The sequence below is a fragment of the Phyllobates terribilis genome, unplaced genomic scaffold (assembly GCF_046119375.1).
Source record: "Phyllobates terribilis strain yellow unplaced genomic scaffold, ASM4611937v1 Scaffold_13__5_contigs__length_258822181, whole genome shotgun sequence".
Taxonomy (NCBI): Eukaryota; Metazoa; Chordata; class Amphibia; order Anura; family Dendrobatidae; genus Phyllobates; species Phyllobates terribilis.
Genome location: NW_027362773.1, coordinates 189161965 through 189186431, shown reverse-complemented (window position 1 = coordinate 189186431; position 24467 = coordinate 189161965). Strand labels below are relative to the sequence as shown.

General features: G+C 46.2%; 1 protein-coding gene across 1 annotated transcript in view; it reads right to left on the bottom strand.

Moving 5' to 3' along the window:
* Window positions 1-497: 497 nt before the first annotated feature.
* GAN (gigaxonin) overlaps window positions 498-24467 on the bottom strand; it is a 53520-nt gene continuing 29550 nt past the window's right edge. The window contains exons 11-12 of the mRNA XM_073659131.1: window positions 21842-21951; window positions 498-12495 (exon numbers count right to left, since the gene is read on the bottom strand). Of these exons, the coding sequence (XP_073515232.1) occupies window positions 12314-12495; window positions 21842-21951 (292 nt within the window). The 3' untranslated portion in view covers window positions 498-12313. The remainder of the gene's footprint in view (window positions 12496-21841; window positions 21952-24467) is intronic.

Here is a 24467-nt window from a genome sequence, read left to right as displayed (position 1 = left end):
GGTGAAGTTATTAAAGTGCTGAATATGTATAAGTGCGTCACACGAATGCGTTGTATTGTTCAACCTTTATCAATCGCAATGAGCTGGGATAGAATGTAAAAAAAAAAATTGCACACTTGCTTGCGGAGCTGATGTGGGAAGGACGTCTTAAGAATAAAGTTGCCTCTTTCCCAACAGGCTACACCTGGCCTGCTGACTGCTAACTATTTAGTTTATATTAGTGTCATGTAGGAGGCAGACAGAAGTCTGAGTTTCAAACCTGTTTTTGCCAATGGTTTAGCCAGCAAGGTAGTATTTTTCTCTTAACAATCTTTTCTATCAGGCAAGGCTCTGCAGGATGGCTGTTACCTCTCTCCTTTACCGGGACATAGTGGTCTATATATATGGCACCCTACTTACTCCCTAATGTCTCCATATTTTTTTTTTTTGCAGCGACACTAATACTATTAGGCTACGTTCCCACGATGACTTTCTGTTGATTTTTTTTATGCAGTGTATTTTTGAAAAAAAATGCAAGTAACCTATTTTACTTAATGAGTGCGGAAAATCTGAAACACCAAAAACTCTTTTGTGGGAACGTAGCCATAATACAGAAATGTGAATGAACTCTGAAGCCCTGGAGCGGTTTTGCATGGGGGGAAAATGACTATAGTTGGTAGACAATTGATGCTTGATCTTCATCTATCTAGAATAAATGTGCAAAAGGTAAAATATTAAAGCACAGTACTGAATTGTTCCTCTTTAAGACCAATAAACATCAAGGATTATGCCAAGTTGGGTCCCAGATCCCCATTCACTGGTGCAAACAAAAGGGGAATCATTACGGGCCAAATTCCAGCTGTCATTTCTGGTAAACATCAGACCACTAGAGCCTTGATCTGATGATGTTCAGCATAAGAATGTAATTCTGATGCCCACATAAAATAAGGAATATTGTGCACTCCCCAGCATTGTACATACTACAATATTAAGGCAGGTGCTATGACCAGAAGCAGTTAAGCAATGCTGGAAGAATATGCAAAGTGGCCTTTAAAGGGAACCTGACAGCAGATTCATGTCTGGACTGATCCATGCTGCCCGGCGTTCAGACGGGATGATTAAGCAGTCAGGTTCTCTTTAAATAGTTCACTGCAATGGATACGTCCTCCATTTATCACAATGAAGACACATATAAACAACAAAGCCATGGGCATTCAGCCTCTAGAGACAAATAAGGTACCTATAATACTGCACAACAGTATGTAAGTGCATGTGCCGCTATATGGTGCCTCATTACAGCAAAGCTTCTAGGATAGAGTACCTCAGTAATACAGCATACTTGCTAACAGTCTCCATTTTGCAGGGACCGGAGCTGTAATATGCAATATTAATATGTAATATTCCCTGAGGCAGGTTACTGGCAACCATTACATGGCTTCAAAATGCTATTTCCATCTTCATAGATGGATCGGGCATGTAAATATGAGCACTTTTGCAATTTACTGCTTATTAACATGTGCAGCCGTTCTTGAGATATTAACATTTTTCTTTTGTTTACAGCTTGTTGCCTAGAAGACCGACCACTGCTGTTGTCTATCTTGTAAGCGTTACACTGAAGCTAGCAGTGATTAGGAGGTAACAGTACCTATGGCCACCAGCTTCAATACTGTGCTTACAAGCTCAATAGAAAAGAGCTTGTAAGCACTGCACATAGTCTGCTGCCTAGCAGCGGTGGTCGGTCTCCGAGGTAAAAAGCTGTAAATAAAAGTGTTCATATCCCAAGAAAAACTGAAAATTTGACTACTACATGCAGCATTATGATAAATTTAGTGGATTTTGAGCAAAAGTTACAATCCCTAAAAATTTTTTATTAAAAAGTAGGGGCTTGTAGAGAGGAATGATTAATTCAGACACATCTCTTCAGACCAATGACTATGTATGGATGACGATGGTTGTTGCCGAATGAAGTAAATGGATGGTCTTTTAAAAAGATAGGCCTCGTTGTCCATAGCAACCAATCAGCACTCAGCTTTCATTTCTTTAACTGCTGTTTTACAATGTAAGCTGCGCTGTGATTGGTTACTGTAAGCGAGAAAGATACGTGTGATAAATTTTACTCTACGTAGCCATAAAAACACACAGATTGACAAAAAGTCTCCCTCGACCCCATGAATAAATCCTGAAAAAACAATAGAGTGCCTCATCACTATCTATGAAAACCAATCAGAGTTCAGCTTTTATTTCAGATCCTGTGAAAATGACTGGTTGCTATAGGCAACAAGACCTTTTGGGCCTATTGGTAATAAGTGAAGCCTATATAAAAAAAAAAAATTATAAAAAACAGGTTATTTCTTTACTTAAATTTTATTCCTAGCAGATTTGTAAAATGATTTTACCTCACAAACAAAAAATAAAAAAAATTGAAAGGTCTAAATATTAAACATATTTCATGGCACTTGTGAAGTGTTCCTTAGTCGCTCCAGTCGTGTAGAGCATTGTGTTTGTTCCCATCTCACCCGGATAGTATGTACTGCGTACCATTTGATCTCTAGTCAGAAATTCCCCATCTCCATGGTGACGCCAAAGGACAATTTAATCATCGGCAACACACAAAATACAAACTGTTTCTTACATGTGAGAAGCAAAAAGACAAAAAAGAGCCCAAGTCCAAACACAAAAGAATGCGTCATGGGGCGCGTGTAAAAATTAAGACCCTGAGCAAAGTAAATTTAATAAATGCACGAGCAGTGGGGTCACCAAAGGGCGCGCCGTGGCGTCACCAAAGGGCGCGCCGTGGCGTCACCAAAGGGCGCGCCGTGGCGTCACCAAAGGGCGCGCCGTGGCGTCACCAAAGGGCGCGCCGTGGCGTCACCAAAGCGGGCGCCGTGGCGTCACCAAAGCGGGCGCCGTGGCGTCACCAAAGCGGGCGCCGTGGCGTCACCAAAGGGGGCGCCGTGGCGTCACCAAAGGGGGCGCAGTGGCGTCACCAAAGGGGGCGCAGTGGCGTCACCAAAGGGGGCGCAGTGGCGTCACCAAAGGGGGCGCAGTGGCGTCACCAAAGGGGGCGCGCAGTGGCGTCACCAAAGGGGGCGCAGTGGCGTCACCAAAGGGGGCGCAGTGGCGTCACCAAAGGGGGCGCAGTGGCGTCACCAAAGAGCTCCCTTTCGTCCCACTAATACTGTATACTAAGTGTATAATACTGTGAAGATTATTCGTGTTTGCACCCAGGACTGTAGTAAGGCCGCAGTATGTTGACTTTGTAAGGAAAATTGGAAACATTTGCCAATCTGTCAGGAGGTGGTGACAGAAGCCTGGCAGCCGTATCCATTGCGAAACCACTGAACCAAGGGACAACCCTTTCTGTACCGGATAAGAGTAACAAATATTTGACATGATCATACAGGGGGTTACAGAGATTAAGTCTATATAATTATCAATTATCTATAATAAAACTTTTATTTCAATGTTTTCTCTCTCTTTACATTATTACACGACAACCATTTTAGTTATAATATTTCTAAAGTATTGCTTAAAAAGCAGGCACATGGGGAATAAAAGTAAAAAAACAACAAAAAACTGTATTCACGTCTATGAGATATGCTCAGTGCTATGTGCGGGAAGGAGGAGGTGGTAAGCTGTGCCCATCTACTTTGCGATGATGTGAGGTTATCTGCCTCTATGGTTCGGGCGGTGTGCTGCTTATGTGTACGCTGACAGATGTTAGTCAACAGACAAAGTGCATGAGCAAAGTTTTTCACACGGACTGAAAAATTGCAGCATGCATTAGTAGCATCCACTTTGGGGAGGAGATGGATGGCAGGTGGCTCTTCCACCTCCTGCAATGCGGACATGCGCACGGACCACAGCTTGCGGACCCCAATGGTCCAAGTACAACAACATTTGTCGGAATGTAGCCTAACCCTTAAGTAGACACTAGGGTTGAGCGAGTATGTTCTGTTCCGAGTATGCTCGGACCGAACTCCGAGTATTTATAGCTGCTCGGTGATAAGGTTGAATCGCTCCTGTGTGCATGATTTGTGACTGTTTGACAGCTTTATTACATGTGAGGAATGTGTAAGAAATAGACCCGAGCATACTCTGCGAAAGGGTTAATAGAACATACTCGCTCAACACTAGTAGACACCACAAGGCTCCCGAACCCCCACAGTCACACGAAAAATTCCACTACCTGTACCAGCTAAACCCACAGAGGTGACCAAAGCTGTTCTCAGAATGGGAGAAGGGATCAAAATCGCTGAATAAGGTTTCATTGAGGAACATAGTAAGCCATCCATCATGAGTAAGACACAGTCCCCTTTCCATCCACCCTCCTTCACCCAACTGCACCTCCAAGATTTGCACCAATTTTGGAAACCAATATTTACAGGGCATGTCCAGGTTTTTTTTGCTGCTCTTAACTGGAAAGGGACGTCATTAGCTGGACAGCCCATTATAGGCATTTGACCACCGCAGCCAATAAGTAAATCGGGGACCAAAGAACTAGAAGCGCTTAACCTGGCGAATATGGTGTTAGTGATTATCTTAGAGCAGTGCTGGAATTTTTATTTAACAAGGACAACCCTTAATGTATCACAACCAGAGGGTGGCCAAACAAGGGCACATGCAGCATCAACGTCTCCCATAATGAGCTGTAAGATATATTACAACCAGAGGGTGGCCAAACAAGGGCACATGCAGCATCAACGTCTCCCATAATGAGCTGCAAGATATATTACAACCAGAGGGTGGCCAAATAAGGGCACATGCAGCATCAACGTCTCCCATAATGAGCTGCAAGATATATTATAACCACAGGGTGGTCAAACAAGGGCACATGCAGCATCAACGTCTCCCATAATGAGCTGCAAGATATATTACAACCACAGGGTGGTCAAACAAGGGCACATGCAAAATCAACGTCTCCCATAATGAGCTGCAAGATATATTACCACCACAGGGTGGCCAAATAAGGGCACATGCAGCATCAACGTCTCCCATAATGAGCTGAAAGATATATTACCACCACAGGGTGGCCAAATAAGGGCACATGCAGCATCAACGTCTCCCATAATGAGCTGCAAGATATATTACAACCAGAGGGTGGCCAAATAAGGGCACATGCAGCATCAACGTCTCCCATAATGAGCTGCAAGATATATTATAACCACAGGGTGGTCAAACAAGGGCACATGCAGCATCAACGTCTCCCATAATGAGCTGCAAGATATATTACAACCACAGGGTGGTCAAACAAGGGCACATGCAAAATCAACGTCTCCCATAATGAGCTGCAAGATATATTACCACCACAGGGTGGCCAAATAAGGGCACATGCAGCATCAACGTCTCCCATAATGAGCTGCAAGATATATTACAACCACAGGGTGGCCAAACAAGGGCACATGCAGCATATTGTTTATGCATTTTATATTAAATCTATTTTTATTTAATGTAAAAGGAACATTTAAGAACTCCATGACGTAACATATCCTTTATCACATCGCATCACAGATGCTGAATGCTTATTTCTGTTATTAAATAAACTGCTTGTGTCTTAAGTATTCTGACCTTTGCCCGTACTATGGGACAGCCATTACTGGAAGCAAAGTAAGATTCAGACAGTCAAGATTGCAAAACCTACCACTAATTGCACTAACTTTCACATTTTGTTTTGCGGTCACGGAGGCTATAGGTTCTCGTAGGTCTCGCAGTGTTTGTAATGTCAGCATTAGGAAAACTATGATCTTCCGCCATGAAAACCGTGCAGTGGGGTCTCCATAAAACTACAAGCTCTGACGCCACTCGTCTAAAAATACAGCCGAAAGCAAACAGGTCTGAGAAGTTTAAGATAAACAGAGACTCCGAAATTAAATGTGGAGCTATTTTCAGCCAACTATGTATCTGTATGGTAGAGAAATGACAATGTAAAATAACAGATTTCACTGAATGGTCTAAACTATCCCAATAAGCATCGAATGGTATATACCCAAACTGGGAAAGTGGGGGGGATAGGTTATATTTTGTGATTGTCACGAGTTACCTGACAATCTCACAGGAGGGAATTGAGGTCAGGCACAAATTGGATGTAATTGCTGCCTCAGTTCTACAGAAAAGGAAGTGTAATCCAATATGCTAATTTGGGTGCTCGGTGCACCCTTGGTGTAGCCAAGAGGCTCACATTGCACCCATTAATTCTGCATGTCTCTCACTGTCTTGCATAAGCTTTTTCTGCAAACAGTGCTCACTCCAGGCAAGCTGGTGTTGTCAATCACTAGTGAAGAAGGCAGGGCATATAAAAATCAGTGAGCTGAAGGGTGCCATGAGATTCTTGGCCACACCCGGGGTGCACCAACACCCTATTTAACATCTATGCCTACACTTCAATTTCTGCAAAGGGCTATACCCCCATAAGGGTATGTGCTTAGATTATACTTTGAATTTTGGCTGACACACTCCCTTTAAGATGTGTACTTACCTATAAAATTTAAAGGCACTTAAAGGAAATTTATTAGGATTCAACTGTAACTAGTGGCATTTGTATAAGTTATAGAACAATAAAAGTGATACCTGTCTTGTAGTAATTCCATGTGCCATAAAGGATAATCAAGCTTTGAAGCCACATGCAAATTAGCCTGGAAGTGCATTGGGGGGGTGTTCTTGTCTTCTAGGAGAATCAACATACCCCCAGTTTACTTTTGGGCTAATTTGGCTTCAATGTTTGATTTCTCCGCTATGGCACTATTGTTATTCTACGACTTCTATACTGATCCTAAACTAAAAGTTGACTGAATCTAACGACTGGGCTCCGCAGAATGGCGTAAGAGCAAGGCATGTGTGGCCTACCTAGAAATGCCCTTCAGCCTCGTGCCTCATCAATGCCCGCATTGTTTGCTGCTCGGGTTAAAGAAATATTTGTTGCCTTTTTAGCCCTTCCCAACAACAATGAATAAGCCTTTGGGAGGATGGAGCTATGTTACGCTGCCTCCCGTCTGTTTCCAAGCTTTTGTAATCCTACGGAATATGTGTGTCGTACAATCTGGCAGGGAGACAAGGAAAGCAACATTACCGATGAGTAAAGAATAGGAAAGTACAAAGTGTAATGAGTGTATGTGCAGAAGAAAGGCAAGAGGACAGAATGGAGGTACTGTATACCATATACCCGGGACGAGGCGCTGTGCTGGACACTGCCAAGAAGCAGAAAAGCCATACAGCAAGTAACCCCAATACTTGGACTACCTCCAGATTTCGGTTTATAGCCTGTAAAATTACATAATTGTGTGCTGTATTATTCCTCGTGTTCACCAAAAGACCCCAACTTCTTCATCAGCCATATTGGCCACTATGGAGCGTCACATGGATTGAAAAAAAAAAAAAGACACAGCTCAATCAAGTTCAACCTTTTCTATCACATAAGAAAAGCAGGCAGCCCCATTATAAATGCTGTTATAGTATGCTGCTCTAACTGTAAAGAATTCTTCCCTCCACATAATTAATGCTGCTAACTGTAAAGAATCCTTTCCACCATGCATAATGAATGCGGCACTAACTGTAAAGAATCCTTTCCTCCACACATAATGAATGAGGCCCTAACTGTAAAGAATCCTTTCCTCCACACATAATGAATCCTTTCCTCCACACATAATGAATGAGGCCCTAACGGTAAACAATCCTTTCCTCCACACATAATGAATGAGGCCCTAACGGTAAACAATCCTTTCCTCCACGCATAATGAATGCAGCACTAACTGTAAAGAATCCTTTCATCCACACAATGAATGCTGAACTAACTGTAAAGAATCCTTTCCTCCACACATAATAAATGCGGCCCTAACTGTAAAGAATCCTTTCATCCACACATAATGAATGCGGCACTAACTCTAAAGAATCCTTTCATCCACACATAATGAATGCTGAACTGTAAAGAATCCTTTCCTCCACACATAATGAATGCAGTACTAACTGTAAACAATCCTTCCCCCCACACAAAATGAATGCAGCACCAACTAAACAATCCTTTCCTCCACACATAATGAATGCGGCACTAACTGTAAAGAATCCTTTCCTCCACACATAATGAATGCAGCACCAACTAAACAATCCTTTCCTCCACGCATAATGAATGCGACACTAACTGTAAAGAATCCTTTCCTCCACACATAATGAATGCGGCACTAACTGTAAAGAGTCCTTTCATCCACACATAATGAATGCAGCACCAACTAAACAATCCTTTCCTCCACACATAATGAATGCAGCACTAACTGTAAAAAATCCTTTCCTCCACATAATGAATGCTGCTCTAACTGGAGTACAATGTGGAGTATATACGTGGAGCATAATGAATGCTGCTCTAACTGTAAAGAATCCTTTCCGCCACACATAATGAATGCAGTACTAACTGTAAAGAATCCTTTCCTCCACACATAATTAATGCTGCTGTAAGGAATACATTTTGTTACAGTCACCCATCTTGTGGTATCCTTGGTATCATTCAATAAAACAAGTTTAAAATAAAAAATATTCTAAGGGAAACTTTGCAGTGAATTTTTCTCTACGACTTGACTAGATTTATATTACTGTAGATCTACATATTGCAAGGTGGTTAAAACAATGACAGCTTGGGGCTAAAAAAAAAAATATATATATTCTTTTTTTGCAATTGGATTTCATTAAAAATTTTGCCCCGTTTGCCTACTATAGCCGCTGTGTTTTACTGTCTGCAGATGAGTTAACTGAGAATCTGTCAGTGAGCTCATTCGGATAGTCTGACAGGAGAGTTTGTAACTCTTATCTGTCTTTTTTGGAGCTGCTCTCAGCTGATTTATAACTATAGATCACATTAAAGTTGACTGTAGAAGACAAATTGTGCAAAATTTGCAAAAATTATGTTTAGCCCCAAATATTTGTATTTAAATAAAAAAGTCCCAAAACGTGGACAACCTTTTTAAAGTCACCCTTACCCGTTGCTCTGCAGAAAGACCGTGTGAATGGGGACACAGGGCTGAAGTAGATCTCTGAAACCTCCATTTTCAAGATCGCAAGAATTTCTTTTTAAGGAATACCTAAATCAACGCTACAGAATTTACCCACAGGCCTAACAATACAGAAACTGACAGGACACGTTTCGCAAACAAGAATGCAACCCCACGAGTTTTATTTCTGCTGCTGCTGGTAAAATAAATCATCTGTTGCAGGCGGAGAATAAGAATGTGCCTCCAGAACAGGATTGTGATACGACTTGTCTTGACAAATCAAAGAAATGCGTAAACAAATAAGTAAAATCCATCATAAAACTCACACGCCAATAGAGACAATATTAAAAATCTACTCAAATGGCAAAGTTAAAAGGAGTTGCTTAAGATTAGAAAAGCATGGCTGCTTTCTTCCAGAAATGCTTTTCTATGGGTTTTTATGACCGGTATATTGCAGTTCAGTCCAATTCACAAGAATAGAACGCAGCTGCAATACTAAACATGGCCAAGAGGGGCACCTTTTCAAAAGGAAGCAACCTTTAAAACGGCACCTAACCTGTCAACAATACCTGCTTGAGGAGCAGACAACGACATCCTGACAATGAATTCCACCACTAACTTGACGCTCACAACGACTGGAACAAAGTTGCGTTACTCATCGGTAAGGCACAGCAACGAGCAAAAGGTGACAGACTACAACAATGCAAAGAAAGGTCATCCACTTCACCACCATGTCGTCCACTGCACCACCAAGTCGTCCACTGCACCACCATGTCGGAAATTTAGTAAAGGGACAACAAAGTTCTCAAAATTGTTCTTTTTCTCCCCACAATTACCATCACTTGTCAGAACTAAACAGCAGAAATGGGTCCCAGCAGTCAGACTGCATGGTTATGACAAGCAGGAGTAAGCACAGAATGATTCAAGTCTCCTGAAGTGTCAAAAAATTCATTTTAAAAACTAAAAAAGTACAATAAATAACCAGAAAATAATGAACAGTGTAATACTTCCTTGGCCTCTTCACTCTTCCTTCGCTCCATTTCAGCCTTTTCCCTGCACCAAATTAACATGAGGATGCAATTTACCCATTACTGACCTCACAAATGGAGCCCATTCACCCATATTTTAGCCTGGTTAACCCCATAATATCCATATCCTAACCAACATTCGCATTCTTCATATCTTTAAACTATTGGTCCAGGGGATAAAAAACCGTGGCGCCTCTCCCATAAGAAAAGCCCTACATCTATCCAAAGGAGCTCCGTAATTTAGGTTTTTTTCCCCGTCGACAGTCATACAAGGACTCATTTGTGCAGAACAACTAAATTTTGAATGACACTATTCACGATCATATAATGCACTGAAAACGAGAAAAAAATGTAAGTGAGGTCAAATGGTGAAAAAAAAAAAACAACCTACAATTGTACGCCATTGTGTTTTGTGTTTACGACGATCAAAAATTAATTTTCCAAATCAGTAGAATGGTAAAAAAACAAACAAATATATATTATATTTTTTATTATGCTTTTAATATAATATATATATATATAGATATATATTATAATATATACATTAAAAAATATATTATAATTCAAAAAAGGTTATAAATATATATATATATATATATATATATATATATATTTATTATATAATGAATTTTATAAATATACTAGATGGTGGCCCGATTCTAATGCATCGGGTAATCTAGAATATGCATGCAGCTGACCGGGCGCGACTAATCAGCGAAGCAGTACTTCCGCTGCGAGAACCCGGGACATGAGCGGGCGCTCGCAGCAGAAGTATCCCGACCCGCAGCGCCGCTCCCTGGTCCTCCCTTCCGCATGGAGGTCAGCGACGCCGGCGGTCCTTCCGCTGCTACCGGCCGGGAGATGAGCGCCTCACGCCGGTCATCTCCCGGCTGCATCTCCGTCCCGCAGATGGGTCCGGCGGTCGGGGTCCTTCTGCTGTTACCGGCCGGGAGATGAGCGCCTCACGCCGGTCATCTCCCGGCTGCATCTCCGTCCCGCAGATGGGTCCGGCGGTCGAGGTCCTTCTGGCAAATTGTAGCTTTCATTGGTATAACTTGTGGAAGTATACAACTTTTTGATTGCATTTTTTAGGGAAGGTGAGGTGAATAAAAACCGGGAATTATTGCACTTTTTTTTTAAAGGAAAATATTCACAGAATTTAAATAATTGGATATTTTGATAGGTTGGCCTTTTGCAGACTGCTTTACTTTTAATAATTTTTAACATGATGTGACCCTTCCATCATTTGCACCCTCTAGCCATTGCAGTGTGTCACGTATAGCGGCATATATCCTGTAACTTCCACTATTCGCCGATTAATTAGTAAATTCGATCACGCAGGTAATATTGGCCCCATTTCCAAAGTAAACAGAAACAGAAGAATTGATTTCTTAGCAGCAGCCATCCTGAGCAATGTAGTGGTCAGCTCATAGGAATACAGTATGGGTACGTTCACATGTGGTGTTTTTGCAATGTTATTTTGTTCTGCACCAAATAAAAAATGCTGAAAATAAACTATAATATTTAAAAAAAAAAATAACGATGGTTTAAACCCGCAAAGAAAAAAATAAAGCAGCGTGTGCATGAGTTTTTAGTAATCTCACTTACTTTTAAACACATTAAAAAAATAAATAAATAAAAAAGCCACGTGTGAACAAGCCCTAAGGCTTGCTTTTGAGATTCATCAGTATATTAAAATATGAATTAAAACAAAAAAAAGAACTATCCAGTAGTGTTAAAGGAGAACTCATCTTAAAATATATATGTTCATTTAAAAGCGATTCTGGTCAAACTATAAAGATATTTTGCACCCATGTCCCTATGACAACACTTTCCTGCTATGTTTTATAACGACCAATGAAGAATTGAACCTTCACTCTTCTAGCACAGGGGAGAAAATAGGAGCTCTCCTTTAAGCATAGGATTAAAGACGATGATACCCTTTAAGGCACGAAAAGTGCAGTCGACGACGCAAACGAGATTGTCTTTTTCTAGCTGTGCCGATATATGGCGTTTTGCATATTAAAGCTTGCTAAACTACGACATTGCCTCATGCTTAAAAACTAAAAATTACCAAACCCCAGAAAGCATAAAGCAATGTGATATAAGATATCAGTACAGACATGATACCTAATGACCCCAACCCCCAAGCCTTTACAGCGTCTGCATGGAGTCTCTCGTCGGTACTCCACGTCTACATACCAACTGTATGTGAAGGCTGCAGCATGGCAGGCGCCATTTATTTTTTGTTTCTCTCGTGTTTTTTTTTTACCCCCATAATGAAGCTGTCTGGCTTGCGATGGGTTGGGTGGTCGTGCAGTCTTTACCAGAGGATCACGAGGGGTTGACTCTGATGCGAAAGAATCCTTGCTGTAGTTGGAGCCGGAAAAGACGGCAGTTCGCGATGCGCAGCGCTGCACAACCTGTGCGGCGGAGGTCGGACGGCAGCAACTGCTTGGTGTGATGCCAGATGCCGGTGCTCCTCTTAAATTCTCTCACGTAGTCGTAACTTGTACCTGACAAATACAAATAGGATTTAGATGGTGGACGCTCACATATTTTCACGTTTGTTAAGAACATAAAGTCCAAAAATCACTATTAAATTAGGCCTTTAAAGGGTTAGTCTCATCTTCTGCAGGAGCACACCACTCCCCATGCTTCATACTTGACCGGGGACTGGTATACTCCTGTTTGACAGGAGCGATATCGAGCATGTGGATAACATGATGGTGCAGTGGATGACATGGTGGTGAAGTGGATGACATGGTGGTGAAGTGGATGACATGGTGGTGCAGTGGAGAACCTGAACTCTCAGATGCTGAAAGTTGGCTGTAATCGGGAGCAAACAGTGTGCATCGGCCAGCTTTAGAGCAGCGCTTACAATTTCTAAATTTCTATAGAGAACAGCTTGTAGATGCTGCAGATTTTATGCCACCACTGATAAGACTGCAGATTCCCCAGGCACCGAGCATGAAAAAAGGAGATTTTTGTGTACTCACCGTAAAATCTCTCTTAGCCTTTAATTGGGGGACACAGGGCCATGGGTGTTATGCTGCTGTGCACTAGGAGGCGACATTATGCATAATCTGAAAAAGATGAACCGTGGCTCCTCCTCTGCAGTATACACCCCTGGACGGCATCAGCCTTCTCCAGTTTTGTGCAAAAGCATTAGGAGGAACGTAACATGGATAACATAACCATTCCTATAAGAAGGCAACTATGTACCAGCTAAAAAAAAACAACAATATGAGAACTCAACATAACGGCCCGGAACGGGCAACAGGGTGGGAGCTGTGTCCCCCGATTAGAGGCTAAGAGAAAGAGATTTTACGGTGAGTACACAAAAATCTCCTTTACTCTGTCGCCTCATTGGGGGACACAGGACCATGGGACGTCCCAAAGCAGTCCCTGGGTGGGAAGCAATGGACGAATATTGTGTAGACAGGCCCCTACAATTGGGGTACCGCCGCCTGCAGAACACGTTTACCCAAGCTCGCGTCTGCTGAGGACTGGGTATGAACCTTGTAGTGTTTGGTAAACGTGTGTAGGCTAGTCCAGGTGGCTGCCTTACACACTTGTTGTGCCGAATGGCCCAGAAGGCCCCTACCACACGTGTAGAGTGTGCCGTAATACCTGCTGGAAGAGCAGAATTTTTGAGGCGGTAGGCCTCTTGTATGGTGGATTTGATCCACCTGGCAAGGGTAGCTTTGGAAGCTGGCAGACCCTTGCGGCTGCCTTCCAGAAGAAGGAAAAGAGAATCAGACTTCCGGAAGGGCGCAGTCCTAGACACATAGATAAGCAATGCCCTGACAAGGTCAAGCGTATGCAGAGCCTTCTCCACTCTATGAACCGGGACCGGACAGAGGGATGGCAGTGAAATTTCCTCATTGAGGTGGAAGTTGGACACAACCTTCAGAAGGAAGGATGGGACCGTACGGAGAACTACCTTGTCCTGGTAAAAAGCCAGGAAGGGCCATCTGCAGGAGAGTGCTGTGAGTTCAGACACCCTGCTTAGCGAGGTGATTGCCACCAGGAAAACCACTTTCTGGGATAGAAGGCGGAGTGGGACTTCCCTAAGGGGTTCAAAGGGTGTTTCCTGCAATGCTGTCAGCACCAGGTTGATGTCCCACGTTTCTAGTGGTCGTCTGTAGGGGGGAACCAATCGGGAAACCCCCTGAAGAAATGTCCTTACTTGCGGTTTGTTAGCAATGCACCTCTGAAAAAGCACTGAGAGAGCTGACACCTGGCTCTTAAGGGAGGCCAGGGACAGTCTGGCCTCCAGACCCGATTGGAGAAACCCAAGTACCCAGGGGAGGGAATAAGGGAATGGGGTCTGGCCATGAGATTCGCACCAGGTAAAGAAGGCTTTCCAGGTACGGTAATAAATCTTAGCAGAGGTTGGCTTCTGTGCCCTGATCATGGTTCCAATGAAATTCCGGCGAGAACCCTGACTGGGTTAGAACCCAGGTCTCAATGGCCACGCCATCAAATTGAGGGCCCCTGAGTTCAGGTGGTAAAACGGGCCTTGTGACAGAAGATCCGGGCGGTCGGGAAGACGCCAGGGGACGTCTGCTGTGAGCTGTACGATGCCGGCGTACCATGTACGTCTGGGCCAGTCCGGTGCGATTAGGATGGTTGGAACTCCCTCTTGCTTGATCTTCCTCACCACTCTGGATATCAGGGGGAGAGGTGGAAAAATGTACAGGAGCTGGAACTGGGTCCAGTCCTGAACCAGGGCATCCACTCCTAGCGCCCGCGGGTAGTGTGTTCTGGCCATGAAGTTGGAGACCTTGGCATTGAAGTGGGATGCCATTAGGTCCACGTCCGGAGTCCCCCAGCGATGGCAGATCTGTAGAAAAACTTCGGGATGGAGAGACCACTCTCCCGAGTCCATTCCTTGCCGGCTGAGGAAGTCTGCTTCCCAGTTGTCCACACCCGGAATGTGGACCGCAGAGAGAACCTAACCTGTGTCTTCCGCCCAGTGGAGAATGTGTGTCACTTCTCGCATCGCCTGGGCACTGCGGGTCCCCCCTTGGTGATTCACATATGCCACAGACGTGGCATTGTCCGACTGCACTCTGATGTGAGAGGCTGCAAGTAAGTGATGGAAGGCTCTCAATGCCAGGAGGATGGCACGAATTTCCAAGATGTTGATGGGTATGGTCGCTTCCGCTGGGGACCACTTACCCTGTGCTCTGTGGTGTAGGTGTACCGCACCCCAACCCGTCAGGCTCGCGTTGGTGGTCAGAACCTTCCATTGACCCGTGAGAAAGGATTTCCCCTTTGTTAGTGAGGTTGGCTTGACCCACCAGTGCAGGGACCTCCTGGTTGACGACGTCAGCGGGAACTCCCTGTCGAGAGAAAAAGGGTTCCTGTCCCATGACTTGAGGATGGCTAGTTGGAGAGGCCTGAGGTGAAGCTGGGCAAATGGGACCGCTTCTATTGCCGCCACCATCCTGCCAAGGACTCTCATGGCAAACCGGAGAGATCGAGGGGGTTTGCTGAGGAGAGTGCGAACTCCTAGACGGAGAGGCAGTGCCTTGTCCTTGGGAAGGAGCACTAGACCCCTGAAGGTGTTGAATAGCATTCCCAGGAAGGTCAGAGGCTAACTCGGGGTTGGTGATGACTTTTGTAGGTTGACTAACCAGCCCAGGTGACTCAGAGTGTCGATTGTGATTGAGACGCTGAGCTCGCAGTCCTTGAAGGTGGGAGCCTTGATAAGGAGATCATCCAGGTATGGAACGACTACTATGCCTCTGGAGTGCAGGACGTCCATGGTGGCTGCCATGACTTTGGTAAACAATCTGGGAGACGTGGCGAGTCCGAACGGGAGAGCCACGAACTGGTAGTGGTCCTGGTCGATGGCGAACCTGAGAAATCTCTGATGGGCGGGTGCAATAGGTATATGCAGGTATGCGTCTTGTATGTCTATGAAGGAGAGAAATTCTCCCTTTTCCATGGACGCAATGATGGACCGAAGGGACTCCATGCGGAAGTGACATACCCGTACATACAGTATTTGTTGAGCTGTTTTAGGTCCAGTATGGGCCGCACGCCGCCTCCTTTCTTGGGGATTACGAATAAATTGGAGTAGAACCCTGGGAAGCGCTCGGCCGAGGGTACCGGTACTATGACTCCTGCTTGAAGAAGCGAGAAGACCGCTTGGCGGAAGGCACGAGCCTTGGCTGGCGGTTTTGGGGGAACAGAAAGAAAGTCTGTTTGGTGGGTTGGAAGTGAACTCTATCTTGTATCCCGAAGACACTAGTTCCCTGAACCACCTGTCTTCTGTAATAGGCAGCCAGACTTGATGAAAGAGCAAAAGTCGGCCGCCTACAGGTGGGGTGTCTTCCGGAGTCTGTGAGTCATGATGAGGAGGAAGTCTGAGATTTTCCTCCTTTGGACTTTGACTGGTCTGCTTTTGACTGCCAGGTCTAGTCCAACTTTTGTGTCGAACGCGAGTTGTCCCTGCGTGGGGAGCGGTTGCTATTTTGTGTGGCCGTGAGACGGACCAGCCCGAAGAGTTCCGAAAGGATCGGAATGGAGTTTGGTTACGCTTCTTGTAAGTGCGTTTGGGCTTCAGTTGGGGGAGAGAGGTACTCTTACCCCCGGTGGCGTTGGATATCATCGTGTCCAACTGTTCACCAAAAAGTCGACCACTGAGGTACGGGAGGTGCGTGAGGGACTTCTTTGAGGCTGCGTCTGCTTTCTATTCCCGCAGCCAGAGGATACGCCGAATCGTGATGGCGTTTGATGCTATCCCCGCTGCACCCCTTGCAGAATCCAGAGCTGCATGAAGCATGTAATCAGCTACAACTGCTATTTGAACCACTTGGTCTGACAGCTCAGGAGCAGATACTTGGAGGCAGCTTGTAAATTTTGGGCCCAAGCGAGGATGGCCTTGGCAGCCCAAACTGAAGCGAACGCGGGAGCCAGGGAGGCCCCTGCGGCCTGGAAAATTGAATGAGCCATGCGTTCTACCTGCCGGTCTGCTGCGTCCCTGAGGGTTGAGCTATCTGGCAGTGAAAGGAGTGACTGTGCTGCTAGCCTAGAAACTGGGGGATCCACTTCGGGTGGATCTGTCCATTCCTTGGTGGCCTGTGGGAAGGGGTACCGCACCTCCAGATATTTGCGATTAGTAAACTTCTTTTCAGGCTGTGAGAACTGCTTTTAAGGATCGACTTAAACTCTGGGTGGTCAAAGAAGACCTTAGGCGGCTTCAGAACTCCTTCAAAGGAAATCTTGTGTTGTGGTGCCTCCGGGGGCGGATCAGAAATGTCCAGCACCCGATGGATGGGCGAGATTACGTCCTCAACTAGCGCTGTATTGCTAGGGGGGATTGGGATCAGGGACCCTTCAGTTTCCTTGTCTGAATCGGAATCACAGATGCCTTCCGAATCCTGGGTATCGCTAAGGCGTCTCCTGCTGGGTGAACCGAGGTGGAGGTCTTCTCTGGTCGGGGATCGCTGCGGAGAACTGCACTGTCTGTCCCTGGTAGGGGACGGTCTAGATGACCTGGAGCTACGGTGTCTCTCCCTAGAAGGGGATGACCGGGTGCTATGGGATGACGCAGATGAACATGACCTGTGGGCTCGCTTGCGTCCTGATCTAGACGTGGATGTGCCCGGGTCGTCATGTCCCTGAGTCGAGCCTTCCCTTTGCTGGGTAGTGTTCATAGCCGAGGCATGACTCTGCAGAGCCTGAAGCAACGTGGAGGTTAGGTTATCTATAGACTGCGTCATAGATTGCGACATCTGAGTGACCCATTCCGGCGTGGCATTAGACACCGAAGCATTGGCAGGGGCTTCTTGGGGCTCTGGCACAGTAGTCTGGATGCAGTCTTGGCAGTGCGGGTACATGCTGCCACTGGGGAGAGTATTGCTGCAGGCTGTACAGAGTGCATAATAGCAGTCCTGCCTGGTTCTCTTGGACCTTGAGCCCGGCATAGTGCACTGGGGTGGCTATGCAGAGGGCCCTACAGGGGTGGCTATGCAGAGGAGCCTATAAGGAATAATGGACTCACAGCCGAGGAAGAACGCTAGCTGTGATCTTATCCCCCAGTGTGCCCCTAGTTCCAGCGCCGAAGATCCACAGTCCTGTGCCCCCCCGGAGACTGGCTGGTCTTCCCTTATCCTGCAGCAGATAATGGAAGCCGGAGTAAAGTTAAGATAGAAGGGGGGCGGAGAGCTGAAAAGGGCGGCAGAACTGTGTGAAATCGCGCCCTTTCAGTCTCGATCCGCCCCCTCTATGACACTGTAGAGTGCCATATTTGTCATCCAGGGGGCGGGCCGGTGAGAGGAGGTGGCGGCTTCGGCTAGGCCGAAGCCTAAATTAGATGCCTGATGCCCAAAGGGACTCCAGGCCGGCGCGGAAGTCTGGGAGGGGGCCGGATCTGAACCGGACCCCCCCGGATTTAAAGGCAGGATAGCGGTGGGGTATAAGCAGAAGGGGGGCCCTGTGAAGAGTCCCCCTAAGGCACCGTAGAGCTGGTGCTGCCGTAGAAACAGGGCGCAGGGAGGCCTGTGCTTCTGTTGTGTTATGCCTGCCTGCACTTCCCCCGGCCCCGACAGGAGCCCGCAGCAGGGCTGGGGTCCCTGGATTCAGCCATAGTGTGCTTGCTGCTGCGGCCTGTACAGGCCCTACCTGAGGCGTTTCAACCTAATACCCCCAGGGGGGGATTAGGGAGGTGCTGCTGTGACCGTCAGGGGGCTATATCCTCGCCTCGACCTCAACCCAGAAACCAAAAGGAATTGGGGAAGGAGGGTGGTCTCGACTTCGAACCAGCACCCGAGGGGCTGGGGAAGGAGCGACATGGGGAATAGCCATCTCGACTTCAACCATGCACCCCGTAATAAGGGGCCGAGGAAGGAGCCATGCCGGGAGTTTCGCAGTAGACCCACTTTTCTTCATCTGTAATCCCGTCGGTGAAAACGGAGTAAAAGTTTTAGGTGTGCCTCCTATGCGACATTAAGCAAAAACTGGAGAAGGCTGATGCCGTCCAGGGGTGTATACTGCAGAGGAGGAGCCATGGTTAATCATTTTCAGATTATGCATAGTGTCGCCTCCTAGTGGACAGCAGCATAACACCCATGGTCCTGTTTCCCCCAATAAGGCGACAGAGTAAATAATATATATATCCCACCATTAATAACAACAGAGAGGATTTCTTTTTTAAATAAAAAGTAAATTGCATATTGCTGGTTTTTACAACCACTTTGCATTTTAACCATTCATGAGCATAATCCTTTAAATGATCCGTCAAAGTGTTCATTTTTTCCTGACTCATCATTCTCAAGGGAGCTCATCTTGGGTGAGTGTGCACGTGTTCTCTATGGGGAGAAGGGAATAAGCCGACAAAGCTTTGGGCATTTTGAAACCCTACATGCCTGATCCTTTGTTCCCGCAACATCTTACGTTGGAGGGAAAGTTCACAGCATCCCCATACTCACTAAATGGTCGGGTCAATCCGGCCAAAATAGACAGCTCTGGCCACCATTTATCTAAAGTGCATGTGGTTTTCCAGAATCGCGAAAAAATATGCAGAAGAAATAATTTTCTGGTCATTCGCACCAGCAATGACGTGCCGCCTACCCACATGACCAACATAAAAAAAAAATAAAAAAAAAAAGGCAGAAATGTATTTATTTGGCACAGTACATCAGTCTTGCTCAAGTGAATGATGTAATACTGCAATTCCTGATGCAGACTGTGGACAGGAGTGGCGCTGTTTCATACAAATGTCTAAGGGGACTTTGAGGCATGAGGCGATAATGCAGATGACATATTGCAGATCTGAATATGAGTATAATTGTGCAAAGTGCAAAACCGTAGAGCTTTTAGAGCATAATAAAATGACTTTCCATATATTGAACGCATGAGTTATTTATACATGTAGGTTGATCGCTCTCTTCAGTATAGGTTATTGCAATCGCTGTGCTTCATATGCATCGGCCGCAAATAAAACAATGGCGACTTGGGAACACAGAGATACAGGAGTACGTGGTTTTCAGGTATGTGTATTGATTAAATGGGATATTTGGTAGATCCTATACTAAAACGGAAAAGTTCAAAATGTTTGGAAAGATGTCTTCAGGGAAGACTAGTAGAGCGGAGCGTGCTCGGTTAGAGATTGCCAATAGCCAGTGAATAAAACCACGCCAAAATTCCCCGTTGTAGTGATCATATCTGTGTGTGCTAAAATATTAAAAAATAAAATAAAAAAATATAAAATATATACAGTACAGACCAAAAGTTTGGACACACCTTCTCATTTAAAGATTTTTCTATATTTTCATGACTATGAAAATTGTACATTTCACACTGAAGGCATCAAAACTATGAATTAACACATGTGGAATTATATACTTAACAAAAAAGTGTGAAACAACTTTGATAACTGCTTTGCACACTCTTGGCATTCTCTTGATGAGCTTCAAGAGGTAGTCACCGGAAATGGTCTTCCAACAATCTTGAAGGAGTTCCCAGAGATGCTTAGCACTTGTTGGCCCTTTTGCCTTCACTCTGCGGTCCAGCTCACCCCAAACCATCTCGATTGGGTTCAGGTCTGGTGACTGTGGAGGCCAGGACATCTGGCGTAGCATCCCATCACTCCCCTTCTTGGTCAAATAGCCCTTACACAGCCTGGAGGTGTGTTTGGGGGTCATTGTCCTGTTGAAAAATAAAATGATGGTCCAACTAAACGCAAACCGGATGGAATAGCATGCTGCTGCAAGATGCTGTGGTAGCCATGCTGGTTAAGTATGCCTTCAATTTTGAATAAATCCCCAACAGTGTCACCAGCAAAGCACCCCCACACCATCACACCTCCTCCTCCATGCTTCACGGTGGGAACCAGGCATGTAGAGTCCATCCGTTCACCTTTTCTGCGTCGCACAAAGACACGGTGGTTGGAACCAAAGATCTCAAATTTGGACTCATCAAACCAAAGCACAGATTTCCACTGGTCTAATGTCCATTCCTTGTGTTCTTTAGCCCAAACAAGTCTCTTCTGCTTGTTGTTTGTCCTTAGCAGTGGTTTCCTAGCAGCGATTTTACCATGAAGGCCTGCTGCACAAAGTCTCCTCTTAACAGTTGTTGAAGAGATGTGTCTGCTGCTAGAACTCTGTGTGGCATTGACCTGGTCTCTAATCTGAGCTGCTGTTAACCTGTGATTTCTGAGGCTGGTGACTCAGATAAACTTATCCTCAGAAGCAGAGGTGACTCTAGGTCTTCCTTTCCTGGGGCGGTCCTCATGTGAGCCAGTTTCTTTGTAGCGCTTGATGGTTTTTGCAACTGCACTTGGGGACACTTTCAAAGTTTGCCCAATTTTTCGAACTGACTGACCTTCATTTCTTAAAGTAATGATGGCCACTCGTTTTTCTTTACTTAGAATTTGTATTATGGCAAGAAAAAAGCAGCTAACAGTCTATTCAGTAGGACTATCAGCTGTGTATCCACCAGACTTCTGCACAACACAACTGATGGTCCCAACCCCATTTATAAGGCAAGAAATCCCACTTATTAAACCTGACAGGGCACACCTGTGAAGTGAAAACCATTTCCGGTGACTACCTCTTGAAGCTCATCAAGAGAATGCCAAGAGTGTGCAAAGCAGTCATCAAAGCAAAAGGTGGCTACTTTGAAGAACCTAGAATATAAGACATATTTTCAGTTGTTTCACACTTTTTTGTTAAGTATATAATTCCACATGTGTTAATTCATAGTTTTGATGCCTTTAGTGTGAATGTACAATTCTCATAGTCATGAAAATACAGAAAAAATCTTTAAATGAGAAGGTGTGTCCAAACTTTTGGTCTGTACTGTATATATTTTTTCTTATTTAATTTATTTATATATAATCGTTACCTGTATCAAGATCACCAATGACATAGATGCTAGCACCAATGGGCACCGCCCCGTATACAAAGGAAGAGCTGGTTGGGATGCACAAGTTTTGATCATTTAGGTAAATCCACCTGCAGATATGAGAAAAAGCAACCAATATATAAAACGTGATCATAAAATGTACAGCTATACAAAATAAAGAAGACACCGTTCCTCTATTGCAGTGGTCCCCAACCTTTTTTGCACCAGGGACCGGCTTGAAGCAAGATCATTTTTCCATGGCCCAGCAAGGAGGGGGTGGGGTGGGCGGGGCTTTGGTCATATGGGGGCGGGGTAATGGAGGGATTTGGAGTTTAGTGCATACTTATCATATAGTGTAGACCAGGTCCCCGCCAGGAGCTATGCCAGGAGCCCCACATAATGTGCTGTGCCAGGAGCCGCATCACTGAGGCCCCATCACGCCCTGCAGCAGGACAGGGCAGCTGTCCTGACAGCTGCTGTTCAGCTGCATTTACTTCATCCCAGGGGCGGACACAGACTGTAGTGGGCCCCTGTGCAAGAAATTTTTGGGGGCCCCCCCCGCCCTTCATAAGGCAACAAAGTTATGTAAACATAACCCCCCCATGTGCATCTCTCACCCCCCCATGTGCAGCTCACCCCCGTGCATCTCTCACCCCCCCATGTGCATCTCTCATCCCCCTCCGTGCATCTCTCATCCCCCTCCGTGCATCTCTCATCCCCCTCCGTGCATCTCTCATCCACCCCCCGTGCATCTCTCATCCACCCCCCGTGCATCTCTCACCCCCCCCCGTGCATCTCTCACCCCCCCCGTGCATCTCACCCCCCCCCCGTGCATCTCTCATCCCCCTCCGTGCATCTCTCATCCCCCTCCGTGCATCTCTCATCCCCCTCCGTGCATCTCTCATCCCCCTCCGTGCATCTCTCATCCCCCTCCGTGCATCTCTCATCCCCCTCCGTGCATCTCTCATCCCCCTCCGTGCATCTCTCATCCCCCTCCGTGCATCTCTCATCCCCCTCCGTGCATCTCTCATCCCCCTCCGTGCATCTCTCATCCCCCTCCGTGCATCTCTCATCCCCCTCCGTGCATCTCTCATCCACCCCCCGTGCATCTCTCATCCCCCTCCGTGCATCTCTCATCCCCCTCCGTGCATCTCTCATCCCCCTCCGTGCATCTCTCATCCACCCCCCGTGCATCTCTCATCCCCCTCCGTGCATCTCTCATCCACCCCCCGTGCATCTCTCATCCACCCCCCGTGCATCTCTCATCCACCCCCCGTGCATCTCTCATCCCCCCCGTGCATCTCTCATCCCCCCCGTGCATCTCTCATCCCCCCCGTGCATCTCTCATCCCCCCCGTGCATCTCTCTCCCCCCCATGTGGATCTCTCATCTCTCCCCTCCCCCATGTGCATCTCTCATCTCTCCCCTCCCCCCCATGTGGATCTCATCTCTCCCCTCCCCCATGTGCATCTCTCATCTCTCCCCTCCCCCCATGTGCATCTCCCATTCCCCCCACTCCTAGTTAATTGTATTTAAAAAAAAATAAAACTTGTTATACTTACCCCCATGCGATCCCTGCAGAATCCTGGCGCTCGTCCAAATCGCTGACACCAGGTTCTCCTGACTTCCGGCCATGTGACGGCGCAGTCACATGACCGGAAGTCAGGGGAATCATGAAGGTGCTGCCGCAGCAGCGCAGCGCTAAGATGTCCCGGACCCGGTGCTTAGCATGCGGCCGGGGGCCCCATGAGGAGAGAGACGCACAAGAGGGGGGCTCCGAGGGGGCTCCTACCGGCCGGGCCCCATACTGGAGTCAGGGCAGTCATGCCCTGATGGCGGCCCTGCTGGAGGCTGGAGGGGCCCCCTCTCCCCGCGGACCGGCTGAAAAACCCCAACGGCCCGGTCCTGGTCCGCGGACCGGCGGTTGGGGACCTCTGCTCTATTGGACATAATCGATCATACAGGCCCTACAACATCACAAGATATTTATAGGATTTATAGGATCCTTCTCTACTCCCCTCTTATCTCCTCCTCCCACAATCGCATACAAGATTTCTCCCGTGCATCTCCCCTACTCTGGAACTCTCTACCCAAACACGTCAGACTCTCTCCTACCGTGGAAACCTTCAAAAGGAACCTGAAGACCCACCTCTTCCGACAAGCCTACAACCTGCAGTAACCACTGCTCCACCATACCGCTGCACGACCAGCTCTACCCTCACCTACTGTATCCTCACCCATCCCTAGTAGATTGTGAGCCCTCATGGGCAGGGACCTCGCTCCTCTTGTACCAGTCGCGGTCACATTGTGTTCAAGATTATTGTAATTGTTCTTGTATCTATACCTCTTTTTCACATGTAAAGTGCCATGGAATAAATGGCGTTATAATAATAAATAATAATAATAATAGGATTGGAAGTCCTAAGGGTTCATGAAGATATCCGTGCAAATTGGTCTGGGCACGGACCCGACCCAAGAGTCACAGCCTCATGAAGCTTGTGACATCAATGTTTTGTTCTCCAAGCCACTTTTTTCTTATGACAGTCTCCATCATGCTGGAGATTCATTGTTCATCACCAAGTTGCTCCTGGATGGTTTGGAGAAGTTGCTGTTGAAGGAGGTGAGAT